General features: G+C 44.5%; 1 protein-coding gene across 1 annotated transcript in view; it reads right to left on the reverse strand.

Annotated features, from left to right (window-relative positions):
• LOC143804014 (glutathione hydrolase-like YwrD proenzyme) overlaps positions 1–17,648 on the reverse strand; it is a 93,473-nt gene that overhangs the window by 71,497 nt on the left and 4,328 nt on the right. The window contains exon 2 of the mRNA XM_077281760.1: positions 2,234–2,324. Within this exon, the coding sequence (XP_077137875.1) occupies positions 2,234–2,324 (91 nt within the window). The remainder of the gene's footprint in view (positions 1–2,233; positions 2,325–17,648) is intronic.

Raw genomic sequence — 17,648 nt, forward strand, 5'->3', positions numbered from 1 at the left:
AGCGTCATAGGCTATATTGTGAGGTGAAATTTTAACCCCGCGCTTTCCAATTCACCAAACAATTTTGCCCCTATCTACATAATGGGGAAAAAATGAAAGGAAAAGTGTTGGAGGCAAATTAACAGCTGCCAGATGTGAACAAGGGGGACTTAAAGAATGAGAGCGATGGCGCCAAAGAGTATATACTGTACAGTTGCTAAGGTGGGGCCCCGACATGGGATAATCACCACACCACCACAGGGATATGAACACACACACAAAATACCACGTGCTCGAACACATATACCACCCTCAGCGCACATTTCACCACACATACAGCAACCTCGCCACATAAAAGTTGAAACACAAAAGTCGCCGCTTAAAACTCGCCACGCGCAAAACTCTCCACATGCAAAACTCGCCACACGTGCAAAACTCACCTCATGGAAAACTCGCCACACGCAAAACTTGCACACGCGGAAAAATTGTCACATGCACAAAAGTTGCAACACATGCAAAAGTTGCCTCACACAAAACTTGCACATACTCAAAAGGCACCACACATAAAACTCGCCACGCGCAAAACTCGCCATGCGCAAAACTTGCTGCACACAACTTGCTACACTAACCTGTCACATGCAACTCGACACACAAAAAGTTGCTGCACGCATGTCGCCACACAAAACTCATCTCACAAAAGTCGCTACATGCATGTCGCCACACGCAACTCAACACACACAACTTGACACACGAAACTCGCCCTAAAACACACACAAGTCTGGTATTATCCTTCAAAAATAAAAATCTGATTAATAAGCAGACAAACTACAAGAGCAACAAATGTACCATATAGGAATCCGGCAGCTGTCAGTCACATGACCAGTCTATTATGTGTATGTGTGAGCTAATATATACTGCCAGGGGGTGGGCTTACTGTTGGCTGGGGATTTCAGGCTGCCAATTTAGCTTACAAATACTGAGGTAAAAATACTGACCAAATAAGGTGTGAACGAGGTCTAATACAGGAGGAGATGACATACAGATATATACTATATACAGGAGGAGATGACACACAGGTATATACTATTTACAGGGGAGATGACACAGGTATATACTATATGCAGGAGGAGATGACACACAGGTATATACTATATAGAGGAGATGACATACAGGTATATACTATATAGAGGAGATGACATACAGGTACATACTACATACAGCAGATGACATACAGGTATATACTACATACAGAAGGAGATGACACACAGGTATATACTATATACAGGAGCAGATTACCTACAGGTATATAGTATATACAGGAGGAGATGACATACAGGTATATGCTATGTATAGGAGATGACATACAGGTATATACTATATACAGGAGATGACACACAGATATATACTATATATAGGTGATATGACACACAGGTATATACTATATACAGGAGATGACATACAGGTATATACTATATACAGGGGAGATGACACACAGCAGGTATATACTATATACAGGGGAGATGACATACAGGTATATACTATATACAGGAGATGACATACAGGTGTATACTATATATAAGGGAGATGACAAACATGTATATACTGAGGTGAAAATGAGAGGTGTGAGGTGAAAATGAAAAGGTGTGAGTGCAAAATGAGAGGAGTGAGGGAAAATAGTGGAGTGATCGGAAAATGACAGATGTGAGGTCGAAATGACAAGTGTTAGGGGGGAATGAGAGGAGTGAGGGGGAAAATAAGAGGGGTGAGGGGGAAAATGAGAGGTGTGAGGGAGAAAATGAGAGATGTGAGGGTGAAAATGAAAGATGTGATGGGAAAATAAGAGAAGTGAGGTGCTATAACTAACCACAGATATTTACTATGCCCAGGCAACGCCGGGCTCTTCAGCTAGTATACAGGTCCTTCTCAAAAAATTAGCATATAGTGTTAAATTTCATTATTTACCATAATGTAATGATTACAATTAAACTTTCATATATTATAGATCAGAGGCGTAGCTAGGGTTTTGGTCCAGGGGGGGCGAAGCTTCTGAGTGGGCCCCTAACCAGTTAACCTTGATTACAACTCGATGACGCGCCCTAATACTGGAGGAGAACCTCAGCAGATGACCGCGCTATTACTGAAGATAATCTCTATATAACGACCAACATGGATATTACCACCATATGGTCAGTGGTAAATACCAGTCCTACAGAACATATAAGAGATCACAGCACATTTACAGATAATGTCTTACCGCTGACGTCCTTTATGATGGAATCGTCACTTTTCCCGTCTTTTCCATCTGGCCCAGACCGACATGACAACTTCTTCCAGCAACGACTCACCTGCCGAGAATACAACAAAGACACATTTCACTTCTCACATTCCAGCCCCATCACATCACCATCTATTCCTAACCTGTACAAACCCTTCATCCTGCTGATACCGCAATACTGAGCGGCTGCTGCCGTATGTGTCCCTATTACTGCACCTGATACCCCAATACTGAGCCACTGCTGCCGTATGTGTCCCTATTACGGCACCTGATACCCCAATACTGAGCCACTGCTGCCGTATGTGTCCGTATTACTGCACCTGATACCCCAATACTGAGCCGCTGCTGCCGTATGTGTCCCTATTACTGCCCCTGATACCCCAATACTGAGCGGCTGCTGCCGTATGTGTCCCTATTACTGCACCTGATACCCCAATACTGAGCCGCTGCTGCCGTATGTGTCCTTATTACTGCACCTGATACCCCAATACTGAGCCGCTGCTGCCGTATGTGTCCCTATTACGGCACCTGATACCCCAATACTGAGCCACTGCTGCCGTATGTGTCCGTATTACTGCACCTGATACCCCAATACTGAGCCACTGCTGCCGTATGTGTCCCTATTACTGCCCCTGATACCCCAATACTGAGCGGCTGCTGCCGTATGTGTCCCTATTACTGCACCTGATACCCCAATACTGAGCCGCTGCTGCCGTATGTGTCCTTATTACTGCACCTGATACCCCAATACTGAGCCGCTGCTGCCGTATGTGACCCTATTACTGCACCTGATACCCCAATACTGAGCCGCTGCTGCCGTATGTGTCCCTATTACTGCCCCTGATACCCCAATACTGAGCCGCTGCTGCCGTATGTGTCCTTATTACTGCCCCTGATACCCCAATACTGAGCCGCTGCTGCCATATATGTCCTTATTACTGCCCCTGATACCCCAATACTGAGCCGCTGCTGCCGTATGTGACCCTATTACTGCACCTACTCTGTGGTTCTCTGTACCCTCTAAATTCTAAAGCACCCCCCATAGGCAGACCCTGTAGTATAAGGCAGCACCCCCCCATAAGCAGATCCTGTAGAATAAGGCAGCACCCCCCATAGGCAGATCCTGTAGAATAAGGCAGCTCTCCCCCCTATAGGCAGATCCTGCAGAATAAGGCAGCACTCCCCCCCATAGGCAGATCCTGTAGAATAAGGCAGCACTCCCCCCTATAGGCAGATCCTGCAGAATAAGGCAGCACCCCCCCCTATAGGCAGATCCTGTAGAATAAGGCAGCACTCCCCCCTATAGGCAGATCCTGCAGAATAAGGCAGCACCCCCCCCTATAGGCAGATCCTGTAGAATAAGGCAGCACTCCCCCCTATAGGCAGATCCTGCAGAATAAGGCAGCACTCCCCCCCCTATAGGCAGATCCTGTAGAATAAGGCAGCACTCCCCCCCCCTATAGGCAGATCCTGCAGAATAAGGCAGCACTCCCCCCTATAGGCAGATCCTGCAGAATAAGGCAGCACTCCCCCCTATAGGCAGATCCTGCAGAATAAGGCAGCACTCCCCCCCCCCATAGGCAGATCCTGCAGAATAAGGCAGCAGTCCTCCCTATAGGCAGATCCTGCAGAATAAGGCAGCACTCCCCCCTATAGGCAGATCCTGCAGAATAAGGCAGCACTCCCCCCCCCATAGGCAGATCCTGCAGAATAAGGCAGCAGTCCTCCCTATAGGCAGATCCTGCAGAATAAGGCAGCACTCCCCCCCCCCTATAGGCAGATCCTGCAGAATAAGGCAGCACTCCCCCCCCTATAGGCAGATCCTGCAGAATAAGGCAGCACTCCCCCCTATAGGCAGATCCTGCAGAATAAGGCAGCACTCCCCCCCCCTTATAGGCAGATCCTGCAGAATAAGGCAGCTCTCCCCCCCCCCCCTTATAGGCAGATCCTGTAGAATAAGGCAGCACTCCCCCCTATAGGCAGATCCTGCAGAATAAGGCAGCACTCCCCCCCCCCTTATAGGCAGATCCTGTAGAATAAGGCAGCACTCCCCCCTATAGGCAGATCCTGCAGAATAAGGCAGCACCCCCCCCTATAGGCAGATCCTGTAGAATAAGGCAGCACTCCCCCCCTATAGGCAGATCCTGCAGAATAAGGCAGCACCCCCCCCTATAGGCAGATCCTGTAGAATAAGGCAGCACTCCCCCCTATAGGCAGATCCTGCAGAATAAGGCAGCACTCCCCCCCCCTATAGGCAGATCCTGTAGAATAAGGCAGCACTCCTCCTATAGGCAGATCCTGCAGAATAAGGCAGCACCCCCCCCTATAGGCAGATCCTGTAGAATAAGGCAGCACTCCCCCCTATAGGCAGATCCTGCAGAATAAGGCAGCACTCCCCCCTATAGGCAGATCCTGCAGAATAAGGCAGCACTCCCCCCCCCCCATAGGCAGATCCTGCAGAATAAGGCAGCAGTCCTCCCTATAGGCAGATCCTGCAGAATAAGGCAGCACTCCCCCCTATAGGCAGATCCTGCAGAATAAGGCAGCACTCCCCCCCCCCATAGGCAGATCCTGCAGAATAAGGCAGCAGTCCTCCCTATAGGCAGATCCTGCAGAATAAGGCAGCACTCCCCCCCCCCCCTATAGGCAGATCCTGCAGAATAGGGCATCACTCCCCCCTATAGGCAGATCCTGCAGAATAAGGCAGCACTCCCCCCTATAGGCAGATCCTGCAGAATAAGGCAGCACTCTCCCCCTATAGGCAGATCCTATAGAATAAGGCAGCACTCTCCCCCTATAGGCAGATCCTATAGAATAAGGCAGCACTCTCCCCCTATAGGCAGATCCTGTAGAATAAGGCAGCACTCTCCCCCTATAGGCAGATCCTGTAGAATAAGGCAGCACTCCCCCCTATAGGCAGATCCTGTAGAATAAGGCAACCCCATAGAAAAACACAGTAAAATAAATACTCACCTCTCTAACTCCTTGTTCCAGCGGTGCTTCCTGCTCCTGCTCATCTGACAGCGGGCGCTGGGCGATGACGTCATCGCACCCGCTGTCAGACGTGGGGGATGATGGGAGGCTACGCTCCTTCCCTCATCACTGCGGTGAGCTGTATCGGCTAGATGCCGCCGATACAGCTCAGCATGCAATGACGGGCGGGGGGGCCCACTGCTGGCACCGGGCCCCCCCGCCTGCTCAGGGGCCCCATAGCGGCAGAGCAGGGAGATCGATTCTCCCTGCTCTGCCGCAGAATGTAACTGCATCGGCGCGCTGCGCGCGCCGATGCAGTTACAGTATCGTAGCTCCGGGTGGGCCCCCTCAAAGCGCGGGGCCCGGGGCGATGGCCCCCTCTGCCCCCCCGGTAGCTACGCTACTGTTATAGATTCATTGTCCACCAACTGAAATTTGTCAGGTCTTTTATTGTTTTAATACTGATGATTTTGGCATACAACTCCTGATAACCCAAAAAACCTGTCTCAATAAATTAGCATATTTCACCCGTCCAATCAAATAAAAGTGTTTTTTAATAACAAACAAAAAAACAATCAAATAATAATGTTCAGTTATGCACTCAATACTTGGTCGGGAATCCTTTGGCAGAAATGACTGCTTCAATGCGGCGTGGCATGGAGGCAATCAGCCTGTGACACTGCTGAGATGTTATGGAGGCCCAGGATGCTTCAATAGCGGCCTTAAGCTCATCCAGAGTGTTGGGTCTTGCGTCTCTCAACTTTCTCTTCACAATATCCCACAGATTCTCTATGGGGTTCAGGTCAGGAGAGTTGGCAGGCCAATTGAGCACAGTAATACCATGGTCAGTAAACCATTTACCAGTGGTTTTGGCACTGTGAGCAAGTGCCAGGTCGTGCTGAAAAATGAAATCTTCATCTCCATAAAGCATTTCAGCCGATGGAAGCATGAAGTGCTCCAAAATCTCCTGATAGCTAGCTGCATTGACCCTGCCCTTGATGAAACACAGTGGACCAACACCAGCAGCTGACATGGCACCCCACACCATCACTGACTGTGGGTACTTGACACTGGACTTCAGGCATTTTGGCATTTCCTTCTCCCCAGTCTTCCTCCAGACTCTGGCACCTTGATTTCCGAATGACATGCAAAATTTGCTTTCATCAGAAAAAAGTACTTGGGACCACTTAGCAACAGTCCAGTGCTGCATCTCTGTAGCCCAGGTCAGGCGCTTCTGCCGCTGTTTATGGTTCAAAAGTGGCTTTACCTGGGGAATGCGGCACCTGTAGCCCATTTCCTGCACACGCCTTTCCACACCAGACTCAGTCCACTGCTTCCTCAGGTTCCCCAAGGTCTGGAATCGGTCCTTCTCCACAATCTTCCTCAGGGTCCGGTCACCTCTTCTCGTTGTACAGCGTTTTCTGCCACATTGTTTCCTTCCAACAGACTTACCATTGAGGTGCCTTGATACAGCACTCTGGGAACAGCCTATTTGTTGAGAAATTTCTTTTTGGGTCTTACCCACTTGCTTGAGGGTGTCAATGATGGCCTTCTTGACATCTGTCAGGTCGCTAGTCTTACCCATGATGGGGGTTTTGAGTAATGAACCAGGCAGGGAGTTTTTAAAAGCCTCAGGTATCTTTTGCATGTGTTTAGAGTTAATTAGTTGATTCTGAAGATTAGGGTAATAGGTCGTTTAGAGGACCTTTTCTTGATATGCTAATTTATTGAGACAGGTTTTTTGGGTTATTAGGAGTTGTATGCCAAAATCATCAGTATTAAAAAAATAAAAGACCTGACAAATTTCAGTTGGTGGATAATGAATCTATAATATATGAAAGTTTAATTGTAATCATTACATTATGGTAAATAATGAAATTTAACACTATATGCTTATTTTTTGAGAAGGACCTGTATATAATTGTCTAAGGTCCACTTCCGTCTGTTTGTCTGTAACGGAAATCCCGAGTTGCTGATTGGTCGCGGCCGGCCGCGACCAATCAGCGATATTGGGGTGGGATTTAAACACTGCTTCACTTTTTACTATTGATGCTGCTTATGTTGCATCAATAGTAAAAAGATATAATGTTAAAAATAATTTAAAAAAAAAAAAAATCGTGATATTCTCACCTTCCGGTGTCCCCGGCAGCTTTTCCCGCTCCTCATGATGCTCCGGTCCCAGTAATGCTTTGCGGTAATGACCCCAGATGATGTAGCGGTCTTGCGAGACCACTACATCATCACGGGTTATTGCCCCAAAGCATCACTGGGAACTGACCTGGAGGGAGCATCGCAAAAGGCCTGGGCTGGATCCGGGGACCGCCAGAAGGCGAGTATATAACTATTTTTTATTTTAATTCTTTTTTTAACAGGGATATGGTGCCCACAGTTATATACTATGTGGCTGTGTTATATACTACGTGGGCTGTGTTATATACTGTGTGGGCTGTGTTATATACTATGTCTCTGTGCTATATACTATGTGGGCTGTTATATACTGCGTGGGCTGTGCTACATACTACGTGGGCTGTGTTATATACTATGTGGGCTGTGTTATAAACTATGTGGGCTGTGCTATATACTATGTGGGCTGTGCTATATACTACGTGGGCTGTGCTATACACTACATGGGCTGCTATATACTAAGTGGGCTGTGCTATATACTACGTGGGCTGTGCTATATACTACGTGGGCTGTGTTATATACTGCGTGGGCTGTGCTATATACTACGTGGGCTGTGTTATATACTATGTCTCTGTGCTATATACTACGTGGGCTGTTATATACTGCGTGGGCTGTGCTACATACTACATGGGCTGTTATATACTATGTGGGCTGTGTTACAAACTACGTGGGCTATGCTATATACTACGTGGGCTGTGCTATACACTACGTGGGCTGTGCTATACACTACATGGGCTGTGCTATATACTACGTGGGCTGTGTTATATACTGCGTGGGCTGTGCTACATACTATGTGGGCTGTGTTATATATTACATGGGCTGTGTTATATACTACGTGGGCTGTTATATACTACGTGGGCTGTGTTATATACTACGTGGGCTGTGCTATATACTACATGGGCTGTGCTATATACTACGTGGGCTGTGCTATATACTACGGGGCTGTGCTATATACTACGTGGCTGTGTTATATACTACATGGGCTGTGCTATATTCTATGTGTGCTGTGTTATATACTACGTGGGCTGTGTTATATGCTACGTGGCTGTTACATACTACGTGGCTGTGTTACATACTGCATGGCTGTGCTATATGCTACGTGGGCTTATATACTACGTGGGCTGTTATATGCTACGTGGGCTGTGCAATATACGTGGCTGTTATATGCTACGTGGCTGTGCTATATGCTATGTGGGCTGTGTTATATACTACGTGGGCTGTGTTACAAGCTACGTGGCTGTGCTATCTGCTACGTGGGCTGTTATATGCTACGTGGCTGTGCTATATTTCTCTGCTGTATCTGTGCATCATGAATCGTGGTATGTGTTAAAGGGGGGCCCACTGAGACTCTTTCGCCCGGGGCCCTCAAAAACCTGGAGCCGTCCCTGGCTTCACTGATCAGCGACAGGCGCAGTCCAGCCGCGAATTGGCACGGAATTTGAACCAAGCTTCGCTGATTGGTCGCGCCTGGCTGGCCGAATCCTGTGTATTCATTGCATTATTCTTAAATCTTCATAAATACATACATATTCTAGAATACCCAATGCATTGGAATCGGGCCACCATTTATATATATATATATATATATATATATATATATATATATATATAATTGTTTAAGGGTCTGTTTGTCTGTAATTGTAATCCCGCGTCGCTGATTGGTCGAGGCCGGCAGGGCGCGACCAATCAGCGTTCATAAATAAACTACATACATATACTAGAACGAGAATAACATGAAGGACAGTCTGTGAGGGAGAGAATAACATGGAGGACAGTCTGTGAGGGAGAGAATAACATGGAGGACAGTCTGTGAGGGAGAGAATAACATGGAGGACAGTCTGTGAGGGAGAGAATAACATGGAGGACAGTCTGTGAGGGAGAGAATAACATGGAGGACAGTCTGTGAGGGAGAGAATAACATGGAGGACAGTGTGTGAGGGAGAGAATAACATGGAGGACAGTGTGTGAGGGAGAGAATAACATGAAGGACAGTCTGTGAGGGAGAGAATAACATGGAGGACAGTCAGTGAGGGAGAGAATAACATGGAGGACAGTCTGTGAGGGAGAGAATAACATGAAGGACAGTCTGTGAGGGAGAGAATAACATGAAGGACAGTCTGTGAGGGAGAGAATAACATGGAGGACAGTCTGTGAGGGAGAGAATAACATGGAGGACAGTGTGTGAGGGAGAGAATAACATGGAGGACAGTGTGTGAGGGAGAGAATAACATGGAGGACAGTGTATGAGGGAGAAAATAACATGGAGGACAGTCTGTGAGGGAGAGAATAACATGGAGGACAGTCTGTGAGGGTGAGAATAACATGGAGGTCAGTCTGTGAGGGCTCCAAAGATTAGGCACACAGGGGCTCTCCATACACGACATGGTGTCCGCTAATGATTGGAGCTAATTTTCCATTCAAAAAGTCAAATGGCACTCCTTCCCTTCCAAGCCCTGCCGTGCGCCCAAACAGTGGTTTATGACCACATATGAGGTATCGGTGTACTCAGTAGAAATTGCCCAACAAATTTTAGGATCCATTTTATCCTGTTGCCCATGTGAAAATGAAAAAATTGAGGCTAAGAGAAAACTTGTGAAAAAAAGTACTTTTTCATTTTTATGGATCAATTTGTGAAGCACCTGGGGGTTCAAAGTGCTCACTATGCATCTAGATAAGTTACTTGGGGGGTCTAGTTTCCAAAAAGGCGTCACTTGTGTGGGAGCTCCAAAGATTAGGCACACAGGGGCTCTCCATACACGACATGGTGTCCACTAACGATTGGAGCTAATTTTCCATTCAAAAAGTCAAATGGCACTCCTTCCCTTCCGAGCCCTGCCATGCGCCCAAACAGTGGTTCCCCCCCACATATGGGGTTTCAGAGTACTCAGGAGAAATTGGACAACTTTTGGGATCCACTTTCTCCTTTTACCCTTGGGAAAATAAAAAACATTGTTGCTAAAAGATCATTTTTGTGATTAAAAAGTTAAATGTTCATTTTTTCCTTCCACGTTGCTTCTGCTGCTGTGAAACACCTTGAAACTTCTTGAATGTGGTTTTCATCAGCTTGAGGGGTGCAGTTTTTAGAATGGTGTCACTTTTGGGTATTTTCTGCCATATAGACTCCTCAAAGTGACTTCAAATGTTAAGTGGTCCCTAAAAAAATGGTTTTGTAAATTTTTTTGTAAAAATGACAAATTGCTGGTCAAATTTTAACCCTTATAACTTCCTAACAAAAAAAAATGTTGTTTCCAAAATTGTGTTGATGTAAAGTAGACATGTGGAAAATGTTATTTATTAACTATTTTGTTTCAAATAACTCTCTGGTTTAACAGAATAAAAATTCAAAATTAGAAAATTGCAAAATTTTCGCCAAATTTCAATTTTTTTTCACAAATAAACGTAAAACTTATCGACCTAAATTAACCACGAACATGAAGCCCAATATGTCACGAAAAAACAATCTCAGAATCGCTAGGATCCGTTGAAGCGTTCCTGAGTTATTACCTCATAAAAGGACACTGGTGAGAATTGCAAAAAATGGCCAGGTCATTAACCCCTTAATCCCATATGACGTACTATCCCGTCGAGGTGGGGTCGGCCTTAATTCCCACCGACGGGATAGTACGTCATAGCGATCGGCCGCGCTCACGGGGGGAGCGCGGCCGATTCAGGCCGGGTGTCAGCTGACTATCGCAGCTGACATCCAGCACTACGTGCCAGGAGCGGTCACGGACCGCCCCCAGCACATTAACCCCCGGTACACTGCGATCAAATATGATCGCAGTGTGCGGGCGGTATAGGGAAGCATCGCGCAGGGAGGGGGCTCCCTGCGGGCTTCCCTGAGACCCACGGAGCAACGCGATGTGATCGCGTTGCTCCGAGTGTCTCTTACCTCCTATCCCTGCAGGCCCCGGATCCAAAATGGCCGCGGGGCTGCATACGGGTCCTGCAGGGACTACTTCCGGGTCCAGAGCAGGTGCTGGTAAGCCTGCAGCGCTGTAAGTCAGATCGCTGATCTGACAGAGTGCTGTGCAAACTGTCAGATCAGCGATCTGTGATGTCCCCACCGGGACAAAGTAAAAAAAAAAAATTCCACATGCGTAAAAAAAAAAAAAAAAAAAAAAAAAAAAAAATCCTAAAGAAAAAAAAATATATATTATTCCCATGAATACATTTCTTTATCTAAATAAAAAAAAAAATAAAAGTACACATATTTAGTATCGCCGCGTCCGTAACGACCCAACCTATAAAACTGTCCTACTAGTTAACCCCTTCAGTAAACACCGTAAGGAAAAAAAAAAACGAAGCAAAAAACGTTTTATTATCATACTGACGAACAAAAAGTGGAATAACATGCGATCAAAAAGACGGATATAAATAACCATGGAACCGCTGAAAACGTCATCTTGTCCCGCAAAAAACGAGCTGCCATACAGCATCATAAGCAAAAAATAAAAGTTATAGTCCTCAGAATAAAGTGATGCCAAAATAATTATTTTTTCTATAAAATAGCTTTTATCGTATAAAAGCGCCAAAACATAAAAAAATTATATAAATGAGATATCGCTGTAATCGTACTGACCCGAAGAATAAAACTGCTTTATCAATTTTACCAAACGCGGAACGGTATAAATGCCCCCCCAAAAAGAAATTAATGAATAGCTGTTTTTTGGTCATTCTGCCTCACAAAAATCGGAATAAAAAGCGATCAAAAACTGTCACGTGTCCGAAAATGTTACCAATAAAAACGTCAACTCGCCCCGCAAAAAACAAGACCTCAAATGACTCTGTGGACCAAAATATGGAAAAATTACAGGTCTCAAAATGTGGAGATGCAAAACCTTTTTTGCTATAAAAAGCGTCTTTTAGTGTGTGACAGCTGCCAATCATAAAAATCCGCTATAAAAAAACGCTATAAAAGTAAATCAAACCCCCCTTCATCACCCCCTTAGTTAGGGAAAAATAATAAAATTAAAATGTATTTATTTCCATTTTCCCATTAGGGCTAGGGTTAGGGCTAGGGTTGGATCTAAAGTTAGGGTTAGGGTTGGGGCTAAAGTTAGGGTTTGGATTACATTTACGGTTGGGATTAGGGTTGTGATTAGAGTTAGAGGTGTGTCAGGGTTACGGGTGTGGTTAGGGTTACCGTTGGGATTAGGGTTAGGGGTGTGTTTGGATTAGGGTTTCAGGTAGAATTGGGGAGTTTCCACTGTTCAGGCACATCAGGGGCTCTCCAAACGCGACATGGCGTCCGATCTCAATTCCAGCCAATTCTGCTTTGAAAAGTAAAACAGTGCTCCTTCCCTTCCGAGCTCTCCCGTGCGCCCAAAAAGGGGTTTACCCCAACATATGGGGTATCAGCGTACTCAGGACAAATTGGACAACAACTTTTGGGGTCCAAGTTCTCTTGTTATCCTTGGGAAAATAAAAATTTGGGGGGCTAAAAATAATTTTTGTGAGAAAAAAAAGGATTTTTTATTTTCACGGCTCTGCGTTGTAAACTGTAGTGAAACACTTGGGGGTTCAAAGTTCTCACAGCACATCTAGATAAGTTCCTTGGGAGGTCTAGTTTCCAATATGGGGTCACTTGTGGGGGGTTTCTGTTTGGGTACATCAGGGGCTCTGCAAATGCAACGTGACGGCTGCAGACCAATCCATCTAAGTCTGCATTCCAAATGGCGCTCCCCGGTTCCCCTCCACATACGGGGTATCAGCGTACTCAGGACAAATTGGACAACAACTTTTGAGGTCCAATTTCTCCTGTTACCCTTGTGAAAATACAAAACTGGGGGCTAAAAAATCATTTTTGTGGAAAAAAAAATTATTTTCACGGCTCTGCGTTATAAACTGTAGTGAAACACTTGGGGGTTCAAAGCTCTCAAAACACATCTAGATAAGTTCCTTAGGGGGTCTACTTTCCAAAATGGTGTCACTTGTGTGGGGTTTTAATGTTTAGGCACATCAAGGGCTCTCCAAACGCGACATGGTGTCCCATCTCAATTCCAGTCAATTTTACATTGAAAAGTCAAACGGCACTCCTTCCCTTCCGAGCTCTGCCATGCGCCCAAAGTCGTTTACCCCCACATATGGGGTATCGTTGTACTCAGGACAAATTGCACAACAACTTTTGTGGTCTAATTTATTCTCTTACTCTTGGGAAAATAAAAAATTGGGGGCGAAAAGATAATTTTTGTGAAAAAATATGATTTTTTATTTTTACGGCTCTGCATTATAAACTTCTGTGAAGCACTTGTTGGGTCAAAGTGCTCACCACACATCTAGATAAGTTCCTTAAGGGGTCTACTTTCCAAAATGGTGTCACTTGTGGGGGGTTTCAATGTTTACGCACATCAGGGGCTCTACAAAAGCGTCCCATCTCAATTACCCTTGGTAAAATAAAACAAATTGGAGCTGAAATAAATTTTGTGTGAAAAAAAGTTAAATGTTCATTTTTATTTAAACATTCCAAAAATTCCTGTGAAACACCTGAAGGGTTAATAAACTTCTTGAATGTGGTTTTGAGCACCTTCAGGGGTGCAGTTTTTAGAATGGTGTCACACTTGGGTATTTTCTATCATATAGACCCCTCAAAATGACTTCAAATGAGATGTGGTCCCTAAAAAAAAAAATGGTGTTGTAAAAAGGAAATTTCTGGTCAACTTTTAACCCTTATAACTCCCTAACAAAAAAAAATTTGGGTTCCAAAATTGTGCTGATGTAAAGTAGACATGTGAGAAATGTTACTTATTAAGTATTTTGCGTGACATATCTCTGTGATTTAAGGGCATAAAAATTAAAAGTTGGAAAATTGCGAAATTTTCAAGATTTTCGCCAAATTTCCGTTTTTTTTCACAAATAAACGCAAGTTATATTGAAGAAACTTTACCACTATCGTGAAGTACAATATGTCACGAGAAAACAATGTCAGAATCGCTAAGATCCGTTGAAGCGTTCCAGAGTTATAACCTCATAAAGGGACAGTGGTCAGAATTGTAAAAATTGGCCCGGTCATTAACGTGCAAACCACCCTCGGGGCTTAAGGGGTTAAGGTCAAAATAGGCTGGGTCATGAAGGGGTTAATGTACACTCTGCACCGTATCTTGACTTAAAAAAACAGAAATGTAGAATTTTTTTCAAATTTTATAAATTAGAAAAACTGAAATATCACATGGTCATAAGTATTCAGACTCTTTGCTCAGACACTCATATTTAAGTCACATGCTGTCCATTTCCTTGTGATCCTCCTTGAGATGGTTCTACTTCTTCATTGGAGTCCAGTTGTGTTTAATTAAATGGATAGGACTTGATTTGGAAAGGCACACACCTGTCTATATAAGATCTTACAGCTCCCAATGCTTGTCAGACCAAATGAGAATCAGGAGATCAAAGGAACTGGCCAAGGAGCTCAGAGACAGAATTGTGGCAAGGCACAGACCTGGACAAGGTTACAACAGATTTTCTGCAGTACTCAAGGTTCCTAAGAGCACAGTGGCCTCCATAATCCTTAAATTGAAGTTGTTTGGGACCACCACAAGTCTTCCTAGACCTGGCCGTCTAGCCAAATTGAGCAATCATGGGAGAAGAGCCTTGGGTAAGAGAGGTAAAGATGAACCCTGAGATCACTGTAGATGAGCTCCAAAGATGCAGTGAGAGATGGGAGAAAGTTCCACAAAGTCAACTATCACTACAGCCCTCCACCAGTTGGGCCTTTATGGCAGAATGGCCCGACAGAATCCTCTCCTCAGTGCAAGACATATGAAAGCCTGCATAGAGTTTGTTTAAAAACACATGAAGGACTCCCAGACTATGAGAAATAAGATTCTCTGGTCTGATGTGACGAAGACAGACCTTTTTGGTGATAATTCTAAGCGGTATGTGTGGTGAAAACCAGGCACTGCTCATCACGTGCCCAATACAATCCCAACAGTGAAACATGGTGGTGGCAGCACCATGCTATGGGGGTGTTTTTCAGCTGCAGGGACAGGAAGACTGGTTGTCATTGAAGGACACATGAATGTGGCCAAGTACAGAGATATCCTGGAAGAAAACCTCTTCCAGAGTGCTCTAGACCTCAGACTTGGCCGAAGGTTCACCTTCCAACAAGACAATGACCCTAAGCACACAGCTAAAATAACAAAGGAGTGGCTTCAGAACAACTCTGTGACCAATCTTGACTAGCCCAGCTAGAGCCCTGACCTAAACTTAATTGAGCATCTCTGGAGAGACCTGAAAATGTCTGTCCACCAACGTTCACCATCCAACCTGACGGAACTGCAGAGAATCTGCAAGGAAGAATAGCATAGGATCCCTAAATCCAGGTGTGAAAAACTTGTTGCATTATTTCCAAGACGACTCATGGCTGTAAGAGCTCAAAAGGGTGCTTCTACTCAATACTGAGCAAAGGGGCTGAATTCTTGTGACCACGTGATATTTCAGTTTTTCTTTTTTAACAAATTTGCAAAAATTACTACATTTCTGTTTTTTCAGTCAAGATGGGGTGCAGAGTGTACATTAATGAGAAAAAAATAACTTTTTTGAATTTACCAAATGGCTGCAATGAAACAAAGCGTGAAAAATTTAAAGGTGTATGAATACTTTCCGTACCCACTGTATGTACTCCAAACAATTAACCATTAGAAGGGCTGTTAATATGATTGCTCGACTTCAGCACCATTATCAACACTACAGGCCTCTGATTCGTTATACTGTGCACACAGGCCTTGACAAGCACTCTTTCCCAAAAAAATACCAAGTGTCACAGAGCTGTGCAATAGCGTTAGTCTGCCGAAAGGGGCGGGGCCTGTCCTTATATTACTTCTGATGATGTCACACGGCCAGCCAATCATAATAATGCAACATCCAAGATGGTTATGGCATTATAGTGACTTATAGGCAATTCCCCCATGTTTGTTGGCTGCGTAACGGGTGCCAAAGATGCAGGGCAGGGATTCGAGTTTTACATCGAACATGGCTCATTACTTGCCCAGTAACGAGCATACCCGAGCACTGTGATAGTCGAGTTATAACAGAGTATCACTGAGCACGTTCACTCATCCCTATTAATGAGGTCTCCAAGTTCGATACATATCCAATGCCCTGTGTAGATGAACTAATTGAAGGGCTAGGGCCAACTCGGTACAATCCTGTACCTAACAAAATCGTATTGGTTTTGAAGTTTTAATAAACCAGCCTGGAAATTATACTGAAGCTGCTTCATGTGCGTACCACAAAAGCAGATGAGTACAAACCCTACAGCACACACAGATTTTCATTAAATAAGAATCACATTCATTCCTCTCAAAAAGACGCATACCTTTTACATCATCTACAAAATAACATGAATGTGAAGAAAATAGAAGAGTGGATGTGTGCAGTATGTACAGAGAAGACTTGTCACCTGGCTGTTACAGTAAATCCAGAAAAGATGCATCAGTTTCCCTGTAAAGCAGGACTGGTTGTATGCTGCTTTTCCACATATCCAGTCTTTAGAATTATTACCCAGAACACTGTCCATTGTAATCTATAGATACACAGTGCCCTTTATATACACGCCTCTACAACCAAGAATGATGACCTTGGTTCACACCCTAAACATGAAACCTATTAACTCTATTAACTAAAGTATGTAGGTACTGTTACCACCTTCCTGACACTCAGACCTAATCAATATCCTCCGGAGACAAGAATCCTTAGAAGCATTTCTGTTTCACTATGTAAAACCTATAAAAGGACGAGTGCAGCAGTAATGATAAGGAGCATACACAAAGAGTACAGGATTTCCAATGAATGCATAATTGATCAAATTGTGATCATAGTTCAAGAAAACCAACAACATCCAGGAAAGAACAATCGTTATACCTCGGGCCCATGGTTTTTCTGAGTCACAGTTCAAATTTGCCAATTCAAGTCTATGGGTCTGTGAAAAACTCAGTCAGCACCTACAATGGTCAGCATAAATGAGTACACCCCTTTGAAAAATACATTTTTAATCAATATCTCACAAAAGATAAGAATAATTTCCAAAATTTTGACAAGAATCAGTTTCATACAATTTCTCTTTTAAAGGGAACCTGTCACCCCGTTTTTTCGGTATGAGATAAAAATACTGTTAAATAGGGCCTGAGCTGAGCATTACAATAGTGTAGTTTGTGGACCCCGATTCCCCACCTATGCTGCCGAAATACGTTACCAAAGTAGTCGTTTTCGCCTGTCAATCAGGCTGGTCTGGTCAAAAGGG

The sequence above is a fragment of the Ranitomeya variabilis genome, chromosome 2, assembly GCF_051348905.1.
Source record: "Ranitomeya variabilis isolate aRanVar5 chromosome 2, aRanVar5.hap1, whole genome shotgun sequence".
NCBI classification, from domain to species: Eukaryota; Metazoa; Chordata; class Amphibia; order Anura; family Dendrobatidae; genus Ranitomeya; species Ranitomeya variabilis.